This window comes from Pimephales promelas, chromosome 22, assembly GCF_988280905.1.
Source record: "Pimephales promelas chromosome 22, fPimPro1.hap1.1, whole genome shotgun sequence".
NCBI classification, from domain to species: Eukaryota; Metazoa; Chordata; class Actinopteri; order Cypriniformes; family Leuciscidae; genus Pimephales; species Pimephales promelas.
Window position 1 is genome coordinate 23,993,945 of NC_142790.1, and position 20,165 is coordinate 24,014,109.

Here is a 20,165-nt window from a genome sequence, read left to right on the forward strand (position 1 = left end):
GTTTTTTTTTTTTTTTTTTTTTTTTTTTTTTTTTGGTATGTTTGGTTTACCACCATTGGGTTAGCATTGGCTTTACTTTTATAACCCCATCCTCAGTGGAAATTAAGTCACTGTAGTCATTTTTACCTGGTGAGGTACGAGCTCATCGTATCCTCTAGTGCTGCCCGAGGCGCAGCAGGCCATAGAGACGATAGCAGAGCTGGGTAAAGCATCATACGCCGAACGAACCTACACAACAAGAATAAGAAAAACATCTTTCACATTAAAAATGTATATTAAATACTAATAAAATAAACAGTGACATAAGTAATAATAACCTCATGATATATATAAAAATTAATATACAATACAGGATTTTATGTGTTACTGACCTGAATGGGACATTCGTTGTCATGGGTAACATCCAGAAACATGGCATGAGCGATAGACGGCACTAAGGGCCTGAAGTTTGGCTGTATGAATGACCCTACAGGCTCCCCTCCGAAACGATACACCAGTCGACCCTCCTCATGGCTGTCCCTGGCACTCATGGCCTCTGATGATGAGAGAACAAATCTTATCATAAATGGGACATTTGATAAAAAGATCAAACTTTACATGACAGGGTTCATGTTGCTGTATAATTTGGGTGTTTTTTAAACTCTAGGCACTTTTCATACTCTCACTAGTTTATTTAATTTATGCACTAACTATATTATATATACAGTTCTGTACATACATCAAAGAGGAAATCTGTATTTTTATAACCATCAGTGCTTCATTGTTTCCTCATTGGACAAAAAAAAAACTGTAAAAACTTATTAAAATTATTTTTTACACAATAAATATATTGAAATGGTTTTCATTTCACTTTTTGCTGAGATCATCCAAAATGTCCATTTTAAATTTCAATATGGGACAAATGTAAAACAATACAATGTAAACATAGATGTTTTTTAAAAATAACAAAAATAAATGAAAGGTTTATGTGGCCTTCATCAAAGAAATTAATATTTGAAAATTAGCCCCTGTGACATGAAAGTGCCAGTAGTTCAAGAATCGCAATACATCTCAAATCTAAGGATATTCTGTGTGAAATACAACTCAAACTCTATCAACAGCAGCTGTGGTGTTTTAGCTCATTTTGAGGATGATTTACATCTGCTGTAAAATATGTATTTCACATGGCATGGTCCTTATTTCTGAGTGTCACTGCAACTGCATTTCCCAATCTCTTTGCGTCTTACCTCGGATAAGGGAGGTAATGCCAAGCCTAGTCACAAAGACATTGTCCAGCTCTTCGCTGCCAGTAAAGAGCTCAGCCATCACATACAGATCAGGTCTGTGATGACGAGCGAAAGCTAACATATACTGCAGCCCATTCAGCACACAGCAGCAGGGTTAGAAAGAACAATGGATGGATGAATGGATGGAGTGATGTGGGTGTGGGTAAACTAAGCAAGACAAACAATGTATGAAGTGCATGTCAATGAGTAGGAACATGCTCAGGTTACATAGTAAAGCATAAAGGATATAATGCAGGTATATTAGCAATGCAGATTATGGCATTAATATAGGATTATTTGTGCACATGGTCAAATTAGGTGATGGAGAGTAAAAGTGTGTTATTAACAGTAAGGTATTAATGTTTTGAGAAAGCAAAAAGAGGGGGAAAAACACAAAGAGCAAATTGAGCATAAGGGCAAACGTGTGTCTCTTGCAGTCCGCAGTACCTCTGACGAGACTGGTTATCCCCAGCCGATTTACAAACAAATCGTCAAGCTGTTCACTTCCTGTAAAGAGTTCAGCTATCACATAAAGATTGGGCCTGACCACTCTGGCTGCAGCTAACATGGCCTATAGACACAACATACAAGACGCCACATTTAATAGTACACATGAAAAACCTGGAGTACAAAGGAATGAAACTGCATATTTTCAACATAGTTTTCACATTCTTCAGATATTATCTGTGAATCTACAATGACACTGCAAAACATTCTGAATTCCCGACTGTAGCATATGGTGTCATTTTCTATAAATAGATCAATCTATGAATCAACAATGACACTGCAAAACATTCTGAATTCCTGACTGTAGCATTTGGTGTCATTTGTATAAATATAATCAATCTATGAATCTACAATGACACTGCAAAACGTTCGGAGTTCCTGTCAATAACATTTGGTGTCATTTGTATAAATAGATCAATCTATGAATCTACAATGACACTGCAAAACACTCTGAATTCCTGACCGTAGCATATGGTGTCATTTGTATAAATAGATCAATCTATGAATCTACAATGACACTGCAAAATGTTCTGAGTTCCTGTCAGTAAAATATGGTGTCATTTGTATAAATATATCATAAAATATGCCTCCAGATCAAAAAATAAAGTGGAAATCTGAGCACGTACCTCAGCCACGTGAAGGGGTGTGGAGTGGCAGTTATCCAGACGCACACCGGAGAAGTGTTTGGCTGTGATCTCGGTGTACTTCTTCATGTGAGCCCATAAGTATGGACAGTCTTCTGGCTTGTCGCCATAGCGAAGTTTAACACTGTCACCCCAGCAAACAAGCTCTCTTCTGAGGTAAACATTAGACCCTAACAGACAGATACATCAACCATTAAAAACCAGGCTAGACTATCTTGTCACCAGAAAGACCATGCAATTTTTCAATGGCTTTGCTGACCCAACCAGCATAAACCAGTGTAGACCAGCAAGCAGATATTTTCATTACCGTTCAGAAGAAACCAACATACACACATATTTTGACTGACCTGCCTCTGCAAAGTTTCTGAGCGGGTCATCACCCATGACCCATCCATTATGGGCGAGCAGATGACAAGCCTCATTTGGATTCAGCATCAGCTGGTTTTCCTGCTCAATTGGCATGTCCTCAAAAGGGTAGGTAAAATATCTGAATTATTAAAACAAAAAAAACATGGATGAAAACGGTATAAGCTTACAAGATATCATGTATCAAGATATCAAGATATCAATAAAATGCTAAGCTTACAAGATATCATGCGGCTACAATGAACACTACAGAGGGGGAAAATATTTGTGGCATTAAAAAGTTTTGTTTGGGGCCCGTGACTAGAATACATAAGCATTTTCATGGCACTCTGAATATTTTGAGGTAGGCATATCTGGACATGCCATAGGCTATGTCAAAATAAAGAACAGAGCATCAGCTTTTAAACAAAAAACCTGTTTTATTCTAGCTTATTGCAATATTTTTTTTATGAACACTTGAATGTGGGTAAGTTTCATAAAAAAGCAACATTTTGAGAAAAAGCTTAGAAAATTGCATTTTTGTCAAAGAATACATCCAGATCGGATTCAGAATGATGATCAAAAGCAAAACATAGATGGAGTAAATCGAGGTCATCAACACCCCTTATGCTTGCACAGTCCTATTCAGCATTTGCAACATTCAGCAGTTTGGATATGCTTTTTAATGTTGATGATCACATTATTTTACATATGCATCTGCTTATCTATGCTATCGGGTATTTCTGCTTCTTTTTCATATTCAGAACTCTTTCAGAAGATGCCTAATAATAGCGCCCCCTACTGTATAACAGTGAAAACACGGAAAGCCAGACATGTCCATCAATGGCGGGGAAAGAGTTAATGGGTAAAGCTACAGTAACGTCTTCAGCTAGTCAACTTGAGATCCTTTCCATCTAAGCTGGTTTCATCTCTTAAGCCTATAAGTTCATGTTTACTGAGCAGTAGGATAATCTCTCTTTCCAACCATATTTATCCACAAAGTCATGCAGAGCAAAAGCACAACCAAAAAAATATTTTTGTTTTATTTTTTACCTGCTAGTGTCAAAAGTAACATAGTGGACCTTTAATGACTGCATAAAAAAAACAAGTTTAAAACATTCAGAATTAGCATTTTCATAACCTAATGGGAACATTAGCAAAACGTTGTTTGAACACATTTTTGTTAACTGTATTTATGTCTGTCAGATTATTTATTCCTAAGTGGGCAGCACTTGGGCAGAATACGTTTCAAGGTAGACCAGACGAAGGGTGGATGAAGTGGAGAGACATGGGAAGGGGTTAGACGGACGAATAGGCGGTTGGGATATTGTGGGTAATCGTGGTCAGTCTGGTGGTGTTTTTGCCATCGTTTTTGTATTGTTGTTACTTGGAATTAATTAAAAAGTGAATTGTATGTTAAAACATATGCTTTAATAAAAAGACGTTTGATTAAAAAATAAAAAGTAGACCAGAGTTTCAGATTGCCACCAGTCTTGCTCTGCGACATTTCTTGATATTTACCTAGTCACCAAAGGGTTTGTCTTAGTGACAGGTCCAAGTAGAGGACCATGGGTGGCGAGTCTTTCATAACAAACTGTTCCAACTATGCAGTTTATAACCTGCGGGGGAAAAGTGACATAAATGAACCAAACAGACAACAAAGATAAACAACAAGATCATCTGTGAATCGTACACACACACTTGAGGCGTACAGAAACCAACCTTCTCGTGATTACTTTGCATTTCCTTATAGCATTCCACATTCAGTTCCTCAAGACTCTTCTTAAACCAATCACAGGATTCTTGAATGGATTTTGGACCATTACTGTTGTTTTGATATATACAGGGAAATTAAATGTATTTGTTCACAAAATGCAGTACACTGGCATTATAAGAGAAAACAGACATATAAAAATCAAATTTTACTGTAAAAATTGATGAAAACACACACATACACACACACACACACACACACACACATATATATAAATTACACATGTAATTATATGACCATTAGAATATTATTGCTTCATTGTGATTTTACAATTATATGAAAAGATCAGGGTGACCAAGATAAGTATAATATCCAAAAAAAAAACAAAAAAAACAATCATTATACAGAACTTGAACAGGAAGTGGACTCACGTGTGTCTGCCAAATATCTCCAGGGCCAGTTGCATGTCTACGGTGTTGCTGAGGCGTCTATACTGTGAATCCTGGATGACTTTTAATTTCGGCTTTCCCATCAGCTCAGGGCCCTCAGGTTTGTTACCTACAGATGCCAAATACATCCAACTTACCATCGACCCAACAAAATACAAGTGAAAGAGCATCCAAGAACATGCTAGCAGACTTCAAACGCTCACCAGCCTGAAGAACCTTCTTAAACTGCTCCACGGCTTTCTCAACATTCACCTGCAGAAACTCCCATAGTTTCATCTTGGTGAAAACTTCCGTCCATAGAAGCCCACGTAGGATCTGAAACATCAAACCAAACACCATCACACACACTCTAAAGGATTTTTTGGCATATTAAAAATCCGTGACAGCCTCCAGACTCACAGTAATGTGGTTTTCGTTCTCAATAAGAGGTGGAAGGCCACTGTCGCTGTATTTCCCATCAGCTACAGCAGAGCTGAAGTGCCACAGGGCTCTATCCAGCAGCCAGGCTGGCTTCAGATGAGGAGAGTTTACCAGGTTATAGCCACACTCTGGATGGAGTCTAATCCATTTACTGTTGGAAGCTAACCAAAGGAACAATCATAAAATCATAGTCTTATATGTAAAAAAAATAAAAAGTTCTTTAAACTGTTTCATCATCACTATGACCTACGGCTCATTTTACTTTAGTCAATTGGAGTGATTTCCTTTCAAAAACCAAACGGAAGGAAATGCAATCTCCTGTACCTGACTGTTAGCACAAGATTATATTACACATGCTGGGTCAAAAGTGTGTGGAAAATGAAAAGGCGACATGCAAACATAGTTAATTGGTTGGAAAGTAAATGGTGAAGAATTCTATGCGAGTTCCTGATAAGGATTGGTATGTTTGCACATAATAAAAGGCAAGTAAAATAAATTTCAAAATGCTCATTAAGTGTGATAAACTTAAGTCTGGTGTCTACAGAGCTGCTCTGATTCCAAATTTACACTATCACAGCCGTTCTGCTTATAAGCAAAGATGACAGCTGTGTTTAAAGAGCAGGAAACTAAAAAAAAATCTGGAATAATGAATCTACGATCTAGTGAATAAGCTTTGTTGTGTGTGTAACAATAAAAACAATAATGACCACTAGGATTTGTACAACCGTTTTGGGAGAAACATCCATTTTCTAATTAACATCACTAATCACTAATCAATAATAATAAAACAACAAATTGAATTACTTGTTTGGAAAATTGCTAAAGTAGTCGCTTGCTGGGAGACTTTTTTTATTTCCCTGCCAAAATTTTTGCTATAATATATTTCAAAGTGTGAGCTGCAGGTTTATATAGTTTTAACCCATATTTATTGAAAATGTGGATTTGATTGCTTTAGAGACTGAGTCTCTGAGGGTTACTGTAATTGAGCTGTTTGTAGTCAGTAAAGGCCGATGGCTCATAGTTAAAGCATGTTAACCACAGCAAAAGATCGAAAGGAAAAATACTGAAATATAAAACTTCATGCACCCTGTAGAACTACTTTCACACCCTGCTGGAGCACATTTTTACAGACTAACCAAAACAAAGCAAGTTGGCAAGAAACAGTTCTCAGTTTGACGCTTAATTCAACTATATGGTGTTCATAAGGGCAGACATGAAAATTTGTTCCCATGACAGACATGCAGCAGAGGGCAACATGAAACATTAGAATGTCACAAAGAACGAGGCAGCCAACATTAATCTTCCTACAGTGTGACTGAAAGGTCAAAAATCCTAACCATTGTGCCACAGATGTGACCAGCTTTCATCTACTCTCTGATTGCTGCAATTGATATATAAATAACCTAACCACTTCTTTCTGAGTGTGCTGTGTCGTTCTTCAGAGGTGACATTGCCATTCCAATGAGATAAATAGCCAAAGATGCAGTGCTGGAAGTTTCTCCAAAAATTACCTGTGTGGTTGTACACCACATCTGTGATGCAAATCACATTCCACTCTTTCTTGAGTTTCTCCGTCAGGTTGCCCACATCCATCCAGGTGTACTTCTTTCCAGGTGGGGAGAAATCGGGGTTCAGCTCTAGCTGATCAGCTATGGAGTAGCATGACCGTGATAAGCCTAGTTTCTGCAGAGGCGTGAAGTGGATCATATTGTAACCTGAACATTAAAAAAAACATATAAAAAATAAGTGGTTCATCAACTTCAGTTGTGCTTTTTGTGTCTTAAATGGCTAAACTTGGCCAAAAAATGGCTTGTTAGTTGTAATCAGAGCAAAAGTGCCAGGGAGTTTTTATATGATTTCTAGGGTGTTTTGGCTGGTTGCTAGGGCGTTGATATTGTGTTTAGGCTGTTTGCTATGGTTACTTACTGGAATAAAAAAAAGTCTTTTAAAAAATTAGATTCTGGACTCCTATGGCTTTGGTCACTCCTACAATGTAAGACAATGGGGGTTAATTTTCACCCGTTTTATCATCTTTTTTTATTGTCTTATTTTTTTACGGTTTTATTTAAGTGAAAATCTAGCATAAAAAGATATACAACAGTCTTCATGATTTGAGGTTTCATTCATCAATTGCACAAATGGTTGGAACCAAAGTTGGAAACACCAGTATTAAACACCAAAGTTTAATACTTCGAGTTAATGGTTTGTTCAAGTCCTAGAGGCAACAGATTGTTTTAATCAACACCACTAATTAAGAAATAACTGAGCCTGTCTATGGCTGAAAAGGAAAATTAATATCAAATTCATTCTTAATCTTGTCAAATTGGAAAGTACTTGTCCAGAATGTCCACAAAAATAGTTCAAAAACATGCACATAAGTCAAACGTTCTAATAGGAGTGTAACAATATATTGAGTCATAATATATCGCAATACAAAAATGCAAAGCGATGTATCGTGGATAGTGACAATCTGTAATGTATAAAGTTCAACCAAAATAAAAGTTACTGCGTGAGAAAAAAAATCTAGTTTACATAGTTTTAGTGTCAGTACTCAGTACTACATTAAACTACTATGTATGCTGAATATAATGTATAATATTGCAATGGGGGAATATTTGTGGGTCCTGATCATGCCAAATGTCTTACGTTACCAGTAAAAAGTGTTTAAATATATCTAGTCAGCGACAGAGTGCAAGTATCTTCGCCTAAAATAATTCAGTTTTAGAATCATGAATATTTTTAATTCTGGTGTCACCATTGTCCATCACCATTACTCCCCAAATGTAATACCAAATTTTACTATTCTTTTGTTAATCTTTCACAATATGTCTTGGAGTATCGCAATCATATTGTATCATGAGTTCAGTATCGTATCGTGACATAAGGAGAGTATTGTTACACCCCTACTTTTTGATGATTCTGGTAAAGTGCAATAACCCACATATTGCTGCAATCAATGGGGAGCAAAAATATCCTTTTTATACACATTAGCACATGTTTTTCTGTATGAGGGGGCTTATGATGTTCTTTTGCTGGAGTCACAAGTACTACAGCAATACCAAACTCATAAATGAGTTTAAGTAGACACTGATAAATGATTCATACCAGTTTCCTTGGCCACTCTTAGTCTGTCTAGCCATTCATCCAGAGGGCCCAGACATTTTGCCAGGTAAGTCTGAACTGTAATGGAATCCAGAGGCAGGATCTTCCTTTCATGGCCGACGCGCAACACTGGATCCACAACAATGTGGCCACGTCCGAGTCGTTCCTCATTCCTGTATACACAATATGGTAACATCTTCCTTTTTTATGGCAACAATTAGAAACTGCCACAATTCCAAGAATTCTCACTCACCCACACCCAAAGTAATACTGATAAGTCCCTGCTATCTCCAGGTCCAGTTTGCAGTACTTGTCTGAGTCATCCTCTCTGCCACTGGGGTTCACCCACTCCAGCTGACGGAAGCTGGAGCCAACGAACTTCTTGCCATGTGCTGGGTAGTTGGTGTGAACATGCACACTCTTGCCCTGCAGGGTCGGGCCCAGGCGGAACTGAAGCTCAAAGCCTAAGTGAAATTAAATGTGAGTCACGGAAGTTGCACATCCAATAACCCTGTAAGTATATATTTTAAAATAAATTATATTTGGAATATTTGATCTACAATCTACAATTAACATTGACTAACTACTGATTTATACAACAGTATAAATAATAAAAATTGTCTAATCTTTAATCTTACATTTTTATTTAAGGGTGATATTGCGATTTTTCTATCACAAAACAGCATGCTTGTGAAATCTAATTAATTGGGAAAAAAACAGTTTATATAATCCTTTGGAAGATTGCTAAATTTGATCTGAAAAGACCTGTTTTAATCCATATTCATTAAAAATGGTGATTTCATTAAATTGTTTTGAAAAGACTTGCTGTATAACATTTGTGTTTTTAAAAACAAAAGATTTTATTTTACTCATAAAAATATATTTAAGCTATTTCACAAACCCATAAGAAATTTCATAGAGAACCCATAGCTCAAAAAGGATGGTGTATGGTTGCATAAAAATACTGCTTTGCAGCATGTAGTAAGCAGTTGATTCTATTAGTAGTATTCTATTTTGTAATTAGCAACAACCTGACTGTTGCATACAATAGTAAACTATATTTACATTATCTATACTGCAAAATATATGAGCACCACAGCAAACAGGACAGAACACCAGCACATTCCTCCGCTATATATAGCGGATAGCTTTTTGAACGTGATATTAGGTGTTCATGCACCACGAGTAACTCATAAATATATCCAAAGCTCCTTGGGTTCCAAAGTCTTGAGTTGCAGAGAGTAATAAAATAAGACAAAAAAAATGGGACAGAACATCCATCAATAACAGCATTAAAAATTATAAATGATATAAAAAAAAAATATAAAAGAATAAAATAAATATCATGACAGCATAACTGATGACGACGTAAATGAAAATATTTGCATTTGCAATGAACAATTTTTGAGAAGATGACCTACCTTGCTCCAAGCGAAATAGAGTGCGTTCCAGTCTCTCCATGTCGTTCAGGAGAAGCACTCGGGTCTGTTGGCCACGGAACATGTTGGTGGTGCTTTTTTAGGATGCCCTTTAAACACAGCAGAGGTAACCTCTGAATTTGCAAGTGTGTGATACGATAACAACGATCAACATGTGAACAATCTGTTGCAATAAATGCTTGACAGTTTCTCAACAAAGCTTGAATTCAAAAATCTGACCTACTGACCTAACCTGAAACATCATATGGACACGATGTCATGGACAGACAGACAGACAGACAGATAGATAGACAGATAGATAGATAGATAGATAGATAGATAGATAGATAGATAGATAGATAGATAGATAGATAGATAGATAGATAGATAGATAGATAGATAGATAGATAGATAGATAGATAGATAAACTATATACTGTACTTTTACATTTTTTTACATAAATACAGACATGCATAGCATAAAATGAATAAAAGATTAAAAGATTTAACATTTCATTAACATTAAATTCAGCATATAATGTATTTATATGCAAGATACGCTCAGAGAACTATTAAAACAAACAAAAAAATATTACTTATCTTGACACATGGCCTTTTATTTTTCCCATTTAATAGTAGCATGCATTTCATGCATTAAGCAAATATTTTGAGGAGCCATAATTGAAATGAACTAATAAAAGTTTAAATACCAGCAACATCCGCCAGACTCCTCACTGGAGTGTCACCCGGTGTAGTCAAGCAGACCTTTTGCATCTAATAAGGTCATGCATCTGAGATGACATGACCTTTCAGTGACCCTAAATATAGCCAGTACCTTCAGTTACATCTCACTGGTTACACCAGTCAAAGCCTAGAACATGCGTTGTTCATGCAAGACAGGTGTGATAAAATTCGATGAACTATTGTATAGTTATCCTCCAATAATAATAATAATAATTTTGTATTAGTAATGTATATGTTATAGTAAATTATTTATTAAAATGTATTATTATAGTCAATGTCAGTAATATCACACAAGCACGAGCTGACAACAGCCTAAATATTAGGACGACTTGGATTTCCTGAGCCCAGGCGGCAGGCCCAATGCCACAGGTAATCACGGCCATGCTGATATTCAGCATTACAGAAGTTGAGCTCTTGTTTGTGTGGTTTTACCAAATTCGAATTACTAATAACTTTACTTGGTTTGCGTTCAGGAAAAAAAAAAGATGTTCCGAGTCAGACCTTTAAAAAAACCGCTCCTGGCTTGGGAATGGGAACACATCTTTCGATCGTTTGTCATTCATTAAGCCTCACCCACACATGTACAGAGGATCACAGTCCCGCCCACAGCCGGTGCCGGAAGTAAAAATTCAATACAATATCTCCATTGACATTTGAGATATAAGCCATAAATACGTAACCATACATGGTTAAACCAGCTACGGCTGTACTAAGCGTTTGTATATGCTCATATAAACGCCAAAAGTTCATTTTTGAGCACGGCATTCAACCAACCAATGAAACGATTCCTAGCAAAAAGACCGCCCATACCTTAGTGCGCGTGCACATCCGCCTCACGTAAAGTTGTGTTTTTGTTTTTTTTTTACGTGACGTGATAGTGTGATGGGAATTTATTTTAGATGAATGGAGGTAAGCATATGAACTTATTTTGTCGTTCCGTCAGCAGTTTATTGTGCTTGTCTGTCTATTTGACTGCTTATATTCTTCATACACATGCGCGCAGACGTCTTGCCAACTAGGAAGTTGCTGCGGTGTAAAGGTGAATGTGGCTGCTATATTTGTGTAAATCTGACCCTAGTTGTTATGGAAGAGGTCGAATTTCCCCACTTTGCTTTTACTAACGCTTTTAGTCTTATCTATCTATCATTATGTCATTAGCCTGAAGGAAGAGATAGAAATCTGACCTTAACCTGGCTCATATCACATTCACACTTCTAACACACACATAAGTCACACACACGTTTTTACAGATCAGTGTCCATGTGTGTTGAAACGCTGTAGTCTTTTTAGTGCTGTTTGGTATCAGTTAACTTAAAGTCACAGTCCTCTTTATCTTTTTTTCCAGGTTTCTCAGCAAAAACTGATTAGACAAGCAGGCATTTTTTCAAAAACGTTTGTAATGCACTGCACAACTGACTGGATGTATTTGTCCCATTGAATCATACTAGAAGTTAAAGGGATAGTTCACCCCAAAATGAAAATTCTGTCATCATTAATTCACCCTCAAGTTTATTTATTCTTCTGCTGAACACAAAAGAAGATATTTTAGAGAATATGAGTATAACTAAACAGTTGATGGACCCCATTGACTTTCATAATATGGTAAAAAATAATAATAATTTGGAAGTCGACTGGGCCCATCAACTGACTGGTTTCCGACATTCTTCAAAATGTTGTCTTTTGTGCCTGGCAGAAGAAAGAAATTCAGTCACACTTTAGGTTAGTGTCCGATTCTCACTATTAAATTTTATGTCAATAAACTTCTAATTATAGCTAGTTAATAGTTAGTAAGGTGTGCTAGTTGTTAAGTTTAGATATTGGGTAGGATTAAGAGATGTAGAATTAGTCATTAATATGCTTTTTAAGTACTAATAAACAGCCAATATGCTAGTAATATGTATGATGATAAGCAACTAGTCATTTTTAGGTGAACTATTCCTAAGTACTATATATGTTTCTGTATGTCAAAGTACCATGGTTTTATCATGTTTTTTTCCCCGAGATGCATATTGATATTATCATCTTTTTAGAACATGATCCATGTTTCTGCCCACCTGTTTCAGCTACAATTGGATTGCTTGTCAAATTATCGTTGTAAAGTTTGGGTTTCACAGTAATTATCCATTTATTTCAGGTTCTCACAAAGATGAGGATTGTATTGCTGCTCCTTCCATTATGTTTAGAGACAGTCATTTGCTACAGTAATGGAAAGGTTGAAGTGGCTTGTGGGGACATGACACCCGGTCATGGCTATGATCCCAGCCTCAAAGATCCACCATTCACCATCACAGCAGACAAATCCCAATTCAGCCCTGGAGATGAAATCAAAGGTATGAATGCTGTCTTGGTACACTTGTCAAAATGTTCAAATTTTTCAAATCTTGCTCTGACAAAAAAGTACAATATAATCTGTTTTTCATATTCACAGTGACATTATCAATGGGGTATTCAGGGACCAAACGGTACTTCAAAGGTTTCCTCATAGAAGCAAGGAATGCTGGGAATCTCAGAGAAATAGTCGGATCATTTAAGTTAATAAATTCTGACATTTCTCAGCTTCTTCAGTGTGACAATAAAGTGGTCAGTGACATTTATTGAGAACAAAATAAAAAAAAAAATTCTTACTATTATTTGTTATTTATTAAACTCAAAAGATCAAATCCTTAAGAAATTACAGTACTTTGTTTCTCTCAAATGAATATAATTCATTGAACCTACGATATTTTTCAATATTCACAGAACTCTGCTGTGAGTCATACCAGCGAGTCCCATAAGACAGAGGTCCAGGTGATCTGGGTAGCACCACCTGACTCTCCTTCCAGTGTGCAGTTTATGTAAGTATTCAAATGCTCTTTTTTATCCACCTTCTAGTAACTTAGAAACTTAAAGTTGGCATGTAACAGAAGTTGTGATAGTCTTTTCTTCCCTGTTGTGATGTTCGTCCAAGTCAAAACGGCTTCTCGGAACAAGAAAAAATGTAAGGTGGGACTTGATTTTGTCCATTGGGAATTGATTGGATGGTTGTGCTATTATTCGATCTCGTGAATCAGGTTGTCCCGCCCTCACGCCTGTAAACACATCATCAGAGAAAAGGGAGGGGAAGTTATTTTGATTAAAATATTACAAGGGCACATGATTTGAAAAAAAGAATGTATAACAATTTATAGATACTGTAATATTGCATAAAAAAATAAGAATCGTCAATCTGGATTTCATGGTGACTTTAATGTAGGTTGTTTTTCCTTTCTTTTTTTCTCTCAGGTTAACAGTTGCCCAAGGCTATAAGGAATATTGGGTGAAGATTGCAGGTCCAGTGGTGTCCCAAAGTGGTGTCGTTCCTCCACCACAAACTACCTTTGGAGGTTCTACTGGTGCCAAAACCACAGCTTCCTCAAGACTGTCACGCTCAGTGAGTCAATCACTGGAGTGATAGTTTACACACTGTCATGAAGCTCAGAATCGTTGGAATATGTAAATAAATCTAATGAATAATAATTATATTCTCTTCTTCTCTTTAGTTTACCTCAGAGGGCTGTGGAACCAGGAAGTCCTGTCTGAGAGATCCTCAGGGCTGTGACCCACAAAATGACACGGCGTGTCACTTCCTGTCCTTTAGGGTAGAGGGTAATGGCGTGATGTTTGAGCTCAGTGGACCTGCAGATGGTTATGTGTCCTTTGCCTTATCACTGGACAAATGGATGGTAATATAGACAGACACTTTTGATATTATGTTTTTCATTTTTTTTTAGTTTAATTCAAGCAATACAATATATAAGCATATTTTTCAAGAAAAATAAATGACAAAAATTGTAAAACTTTAATTACAAATATTTATGAAAGCAATATATTATAATAGTATATCATTGATATAATAGTGATAATTGGATATCATTGACCCTAAAATAAAATATTATTATCATTATGCCTTTCATTGACTAGCATGTCTTAGAATAGATAATAACAAATGTGTTGTAAATTTCAGGGGAACGATGATGTCTATCTGTGTATCAAAGACACAGACAGAGTTGACATCAAGGCTGCATTTGTTTTTGGACGGACTCACCCAGAAATCTCTTCAGAGGTATACTTGCATTGATTAAACAGTGAAAATGTCTAACAAACAGGTTTAAGTGAGAAATAATCTGACGGCAATGATTTATTAGGAAAACAGTGCACAGCAGAGACGGCCTGGTTTCAATTATTCATTCACGTTTTCCACACCTCTAAATATTGTTCAAATGTTTGTCATGTTGTCAGACATTTGTCAGGTTTTTGTCCTTAAAATGCTTACCATCCCAAGCGTCTGTTGCTAATTCTTTTAATCATCTTTGAGCTGGAAATGGAGGCTTGACTAATGCAGTTATATTTGATTGAAACAGCTTCTAGAACAAGAAAAAATAAGGGTGGGACTTGATTTTTTTTCCATCGAGAATTGATTGGTTGGTTGCGGACTGCTATTGCTGCATAAAATAAAAACATAATGATGTGCATGCATAAATAGTTTATAATAAATACTGAAATATTCCATAAAATAATTGCGAATTGTTCATTGAATATGACATTGAATATGTGAATAAATGATAACAGGAATTTGATTTTTGTTTTTAAATGATTACTTTAAAAACATACTAAAATATGTAAAGAGAATTTAATCTCTTGTCATTCCTAGAACATTCTGAAAGACACAGCTTGGAGACTATCAGACGGAGTGATTCAGTGTAGCTTCCGCAGAGACATTCATCTCCAGCCTGACAATGGGAATCGGTTCATCCTGGACCAGATGTACTACCTCTTCATGGCACATGGTCGAGCTGAAGATGGTAAGACATTGGGTTTAAAAAAAAAAAAAAATTGGTAACACTTTACAATAAGGTTCGTTAGTTAACATTAGTTAACTACATTAGTTAATATGAACTAATAATGAATAGCACATATACAGCATTTGTTAATCTTTGTTAATCTTATTTTCAACATTTACTAATACTTGATTAAAATCTTGTTAACATTAGTTAATGCACCGTGAACTAACATGAACAAACAATGAACAGCTGTTTTCATGAACTAACATTAACAAAGATGAACAAATGCAGTAACAAATTGCTCATGGTTAGTGCATGTTAGTTAATACATTAACTAATTTTAACTAATGAACCTTATTGTAAAGTGTTACCAAAAAATTTTCTGTGGTCGAAAGTGTCAAATACTCTGTTTTCTCTCTCTCCAGGGCGAACTCATCGACATGACCACCAACCTCTGATTTCGACCTATCAGACCGTCATAACGGGACCTCCTGAGGATCTAACTGGTTCTCGATCGCCCTTGCTCATCAAATATCATGGTAATGTTAAATAACAAAACTGGGCATATTGTTTGTTTGAATCATTACAGAATTTTTAATTGAAATAAAGCTGAAATTAAATAAAATAGAAATATTAGAAGAAAATATTTAACTTAAAAAAAAAAAACGTAAGTGATGTCAGATTAAATTTCAATCTCCGATAAATTTCTAATTTCTTACTCCGTCTGATAGAAAATGATTGGCAACTAATTGAAATAATAAACAAAAGTTCTAAAATTAACTGAAATGAAAATAAAATAAATTAAAGCAATGTAATATAAAAAAACACAAAAACTTGTAAAAATGACAAAAGCCCATAACTAAATTACTAATACATTACATATTTATATATATATAAACATTATTAAGTACTGTAGTAGAACATAATGCTAAAATAACACTGTATTGGGCTCTTGGGGACCTAGCAAACCCCCAAAATACCATAATAATTGTGTAGTTGTGGCAACATTTACAAAAATCTTAAAATTTTAAAGATAATGTGGTTTCTGTTGACTGATCTAAAACTCATTATCTGTTTGTATCTGTAGGGGCTTTTATGCTAATCGCCTGGATGTCGACAGTCAGTGCTGGTGTAATCATGGCACGATATTTCAAACCCGATTGGCCTGAAAGGAATATTTTGGGGCAGAAGGTCTGGTTTCAGGTAAGAGCTTGTTTGCTAAAATGTGGATTCAGAACATTTTCAAATGGGCATCATCTCCAAGGCTTTCTGTTTCCACAGTTACACCGAATGCTGATGACCCTCACAGTTCTGCTCACCTTGGTTGGCTTTGTTTTGCCTTTTATATACAGAGGAGGCTGGAGCAAGGTAACACACACACACACACACACAGACGTCTTCCTATGAGTAAGACTCATGCTTTAACAGTGTGTCATATTTTCGCCCCCTTTATCACACACCTCTGACTGTTTCAACAGTGCTGTCAATGTGTCAGATCCCACATGCTGTCTGCTCAGATTAAAAAAAAGAGCCAATAAATGTCCCGTGTTCATCAGCTGTGACCGATTTTTTTGGCTCATACCCACTTTTCTTCAGGGATTAATCAAGCACAGTGTTGATCGAGTGTCTTATTCATTCTGCAAGTGCTGGCTTATTTGAGCCTCAAGCTGACACGTGTATCTATCCGTAAGGCTGGGCATGAGGGACACATTTGTGACTCACCAGAGGCATCTGTGACATCCTTCTTGCCAAGTATCTGTCACCGCTTCTGTCATTTCCTGTGTATGACCAGCTGAGGGCGCCCTTCTCCAGTTGTCCATCCCGCCCCCACACAAAATAATACCAATCAAACATGTACTTTGGCAGACTTCGACTTTGTCTGTTCCCTCTCATTACTAATTTCTTCATGAAGTTTGTTGACAACATTAGCTTCATTAATAATACGGTCAGTTCTAATCTGTAATCTATTGTCCACAGCGGGCAGGCATACACCCCTATTTGGGCTGTGTCGTCATGGCACTCGCTGTCATCCAACCTGTCATGGCGCTTTTCAGACCAGCGCCAGATGCCCCCAGGTAAATCCTGGAAACAGGAGCACTGCATAATACAGATAGAAAAGAAATGTTTACTATGAACTATTAGCATATACTGGCTACATTTATGCATTTATACTACATTTATGCAGGCCATTTATACTGCAATTTATACTGTGCTCTGCAAAGTATTTTTTTAAAGTAGAGTTGGCAAAAAAACATGCACATTGCATGTGAGATAAAGAGTCTCTCACGATATGGTCGGATTGTGTGCTGCACACACACTGGCAAATATAGTGGGTCATCTGGGTTTTCTATTCATACACAGTATATTTTGAAATATCTTAAAATAGAAAAAAAAGAAAACAGTTATGAATTAATATTTCAAAATATATATATTTTTTTTACTTTATTTTTGATTAAATAAATGCAGCCTTGGTGAGCAGAAGAAAGCAATGTTTTGAAAGGCAGTGTACAATATACTATTCTGAACAATATAACACGATTCTGAATTGTCTATCAGGAACTATGATATTTTATAAAAATGTTAAACACATTATGCATACTGTAAAAATACTGCAATAAAAAATGCATACTGCATTACATTTATATATATATATATATATATATATATATATATATATATATATATATAAATATAGTATGATAGTGTGCAATTCCAGTTAACTTGTCTTCTGAGTTGTACTGTATGTCAGGGACATTCCCAATTTAGAAAATGTTTAAATAGATTAGATAGCTTGTGAATTGTGAATAGTTTTAATATTAATTGTGATTGAAATGTTTTTTTCTGTGAAACCTGCTCTCAGGAGATACATCTTCAACTGGATGCATTTTGGAACAGGAACAATAGTTCAAATCCTAGCTGGTAAGATACAACACTGAATAGTCTTGAATGGGTAATTATGTGACTCCGATCTATAGAAAAAACAAGTTTGTAAAAACAGAAAGTGGCTTTGTAAGCTCAGTAAAATTGCACAGTGAACCGTTTTGTCATAATAAAATTGTCTAGATTTTATTATCATAACTGATTGCATGTAGTATACTGTATAATATGTTGTATTGTAGTTGAATGGAGGCTAGTCATGTTATGATGCATAATATTAGTTCAGAGTGTCTTAACGGGTGTGGGGTGGTGGTGCCGCAGTGGATAAGACACATGCATTTGGTGTGAGTGACCCAGGTTCGAATCCACTGTGAGACACCAATGTGTCCCTGAGCAAGACACTTAACCCCTAGTTGCTCCAGAGGCGTGCGACCTCTGACATATATAGCAATTGTAAGTCACTTTGGACAAAAGTGTCAGCTAAATGAATATAAATGTAAATGAGCTGTGTGTGTTTCCTGATTTAGTTGTCACCGTCTTCCTCGGGATCCATCAGCAAGCTCTGCTCCTGCCGGCCCCATGGTCCACAGTGGTCCTGTCGTTCATTGTGATCTGGTTTGTGCTGGCAGATTTGGTTCTGGAAGTCCATCGAAGGGGTTTTTTACCAATAGGTCAGTGTACTTGGATTCCTCAGTTTGCTTTCTCAGTGTTTTCTTAGAGTCTCTCCTGGAAATCATGTGTGCTGTATGAATCCATTAAATTGTAAAATGTTTTTTTATACTGCATTAGTGACAATGCTAATCGACTTCAGTTTGTCTACGTGTGCTTTTCAGGTAAATATTTTAAAAACGTCAAAATCTACACTGAACATATTAATTCTGACGACAAAGAGGAGATTATGTTTGTTCCTGATGAGGATCAGACCTCTAGCATGGTGAGTTGAGTTTGTATTGGTTTCCTCATGACAAACATATGCATTTCATTAAGGTTATATCCACTGCATTTTTGTTTCTTTTTCTAGGAATCGTGTTTTAAAAACATAGTTTTGGCTGTTTATCTCTGTGGAAATCTGGGATGTCTGACTATTCTCCTTTGGACCATCAGTTCAGTATGACACTGGGACTTTCTCTAATTGTGCCCATGTGCCCATTCAACAAGCCAAAGAAATATGGAGTAATACTAACTAATGACCAACTTTTCGCTGATTATTTAAAATGATTTTGTCTAACTTGAAATTAAATTTCTTTACTGCTGAGGTATAAATCAATTTAGTTGTGAGACGTTTTTGTAATTTATTTTTATTTTAAATGTTATGGTTTACCTATAAATTTATTTTTTGTTAAGAACAAATTGTGTATATTATATCTTTTATTTAAATGTCTCCTGATCATCTGCTTTTTTAAGATCGAATATGAAAAACATATTACGTTTGTGTGTTATTTGGAGAAACCATTATTGAACTTGTTTGCAGATCAAGTAAATATGAAATGAGGATGAGGATTTCTGAAAGTGAATAGTGGATTTAAAGACCTGTTGCCTGAGATGTAAACATTCACAACCGCATTCAAAAAGATTGTGTCCGTTCTGTACAAAGACTGAATGTAGTTTGGATGAAATAGACCATGTATTGATGGTTTTTGCACACACGACAATCAGTGACAGATCTATTGCCTTTTAAATAAAGCTTTTTTAAATTAAACTGTTACTGGCTTTATCTTCTAGAATTTGTGCATATATATTGTATTGATGCATCTCTTTGCAATTATTTCAGCTGTTTAAGAACAGGGGTTCCTGTGCTGCTGCGCTCTTTATAAAATTATCTTTTGAGTTATTTCTGAATACCATGCCATTTATTTGTGTGTGTGTGTGTGTGTGTGTGTGT

The 20,165-nt window shown here is 36.0% G+C and overlaps 2 protein-coding genes across 7 annotated transcripts in view; one reads left to right on the forward strand and one right to left on the reverse strand.

Moving 5' to 3' along the window:
• The window catches only part of aglb (amylo-alpha-1,6-glucosidase and 4-alpha-glucanotransferase b), a 23,733-nt gene extending 12,489 nt beyond the window's left edge, over nucleotides 1-11,244 (reverse strand). The window contains exons 1-15 of one of the 4 annotated variants that reach the window (XM_089125656.1): nucleotides 11,109-11,244; nucleotides 9,868-9,974; nucleotides 8,700-8,910; nucleotides 8,450-8,619; nucleotides 6,856-7,059; nucleotides 5,324-5,505; nucleotides 5,128-5,239; nucleotides 4,907-5,033; nucleotides 4,484-4,586; nucleotides 4,283-4,380; nucleotides 2,764-2,903; nucleotides 2,399-2,586; nucleotides 1,713-1,836; nucleotides 372-535; nucleotides 127-228 (exon numbers count right to left, since the gene is read on the reverse strand). In XM_089125656.1, coding sequence (XP_088981782.1) covers nucleotides 127-228; nucleotides 372-535; nucleotides 1,713-1,836; nucleotides 2,399-2,586; nucleotides 2,764-2,903; nucleotides 4,283-4,380; nucleotides 4,484-4,586; nucleotides 4,907-5,033; nucleotides 5,128-5,239; nucleotides 5,324-5,505; nucleotides 6,856-7,059; nucleotides 8,450-8,619; nucleotides 8,700-8,910; nucleotides 9,868-9,949 — 2,007 coding nt within the window. In that variant the 5' untranslated portion in view covers nucleotides 9,950-9,974; nucleotides 11,109-11,244. Of the gene's footprint in view, nucleotides 1-126; nucleotides 229-371; nucleotides 536-1,226; nucleotides 1,351-1,712; nucleotides 1,837-2,398; nucleotides 2,587-2,763; nucleotides 2,904-4,282; nucleotides 4,381-4,483; nucleotides 4,587-4,906; nucleotides 5,034-5,127; nucleotides 5,240-5,323; nucleotides 5,506-6,855; nucleotides 7,060-8,449; nucleotides 8,620-8,699; nucleotides 8,911-9,867; nucleotides 9,975-10,573; nucleotides 10,799-11,108 lie in introns of those variants that run through there. The other 3 variants (XM_089125657.1, XM_039670420.2, XM_089125658.1) reach the window with 3 other exon arrangements.
• On the forward strand, nucleotides 8,823-19,982 carry frrs1b (ferric chelate reductase 1b). 3 transcript variants are annotated; one of them, XM_039670422.2, is made up of 17 exons: nucleotides 11,321-11,516; nucleotides 11,611-11,646; nucleotides 12,742-12,937; nucleotides 13,036-13,187; nucleotides 13,347-13,441; nucleotides 13,869-14,016; nucleotides 14,126-14,308; nucleotides 14,590-14,688; nucleotides 15,277-15,427; nucleotides 15,832-15,945; nucleotides 16,494-16,609; nucleotides 16,688-16,774; nucleotides 17,384-17,481; nucleotides 18,267-18,325; nucleotides 18,811-18,954; nucleotides 19,117-19,217; nucleotides 19,305-19,982. In XM_039670422.2, the coding sequence occupies exons 1-17, from the start codon at nucleotides 11,511-11,513 to the stop codon at nucleotides 19,395-19,397; spliced, it is 1,878 nt and encodes a 625-aa protein (XP_039526356.2). In that variant the 5' UTR covers nucleotides 11,321-11,510; the 3' UTR covers nucleotides 19,398-19,982. The 3 variants fall into 3 exon arrangements, with proteins under 3 accessions (XP_039526357.2, XP_039526356.2, XP_039526355.2); XM_039670423.2 differs by lacking the exons at nucleotides 11,321-11,516; nucleotides 11,611-11,646 and adding an exon at nucleotides 8,823-8,959; XM_039670421.2 differs by lacking the exon at nucleotides 11,611-11,646 and having other exon boundaries at nucleotides 11,330-11,516.
• The last annotated feature ends 183 nt before the right edge of the window (nucleotides 19,983-20,165 follow it).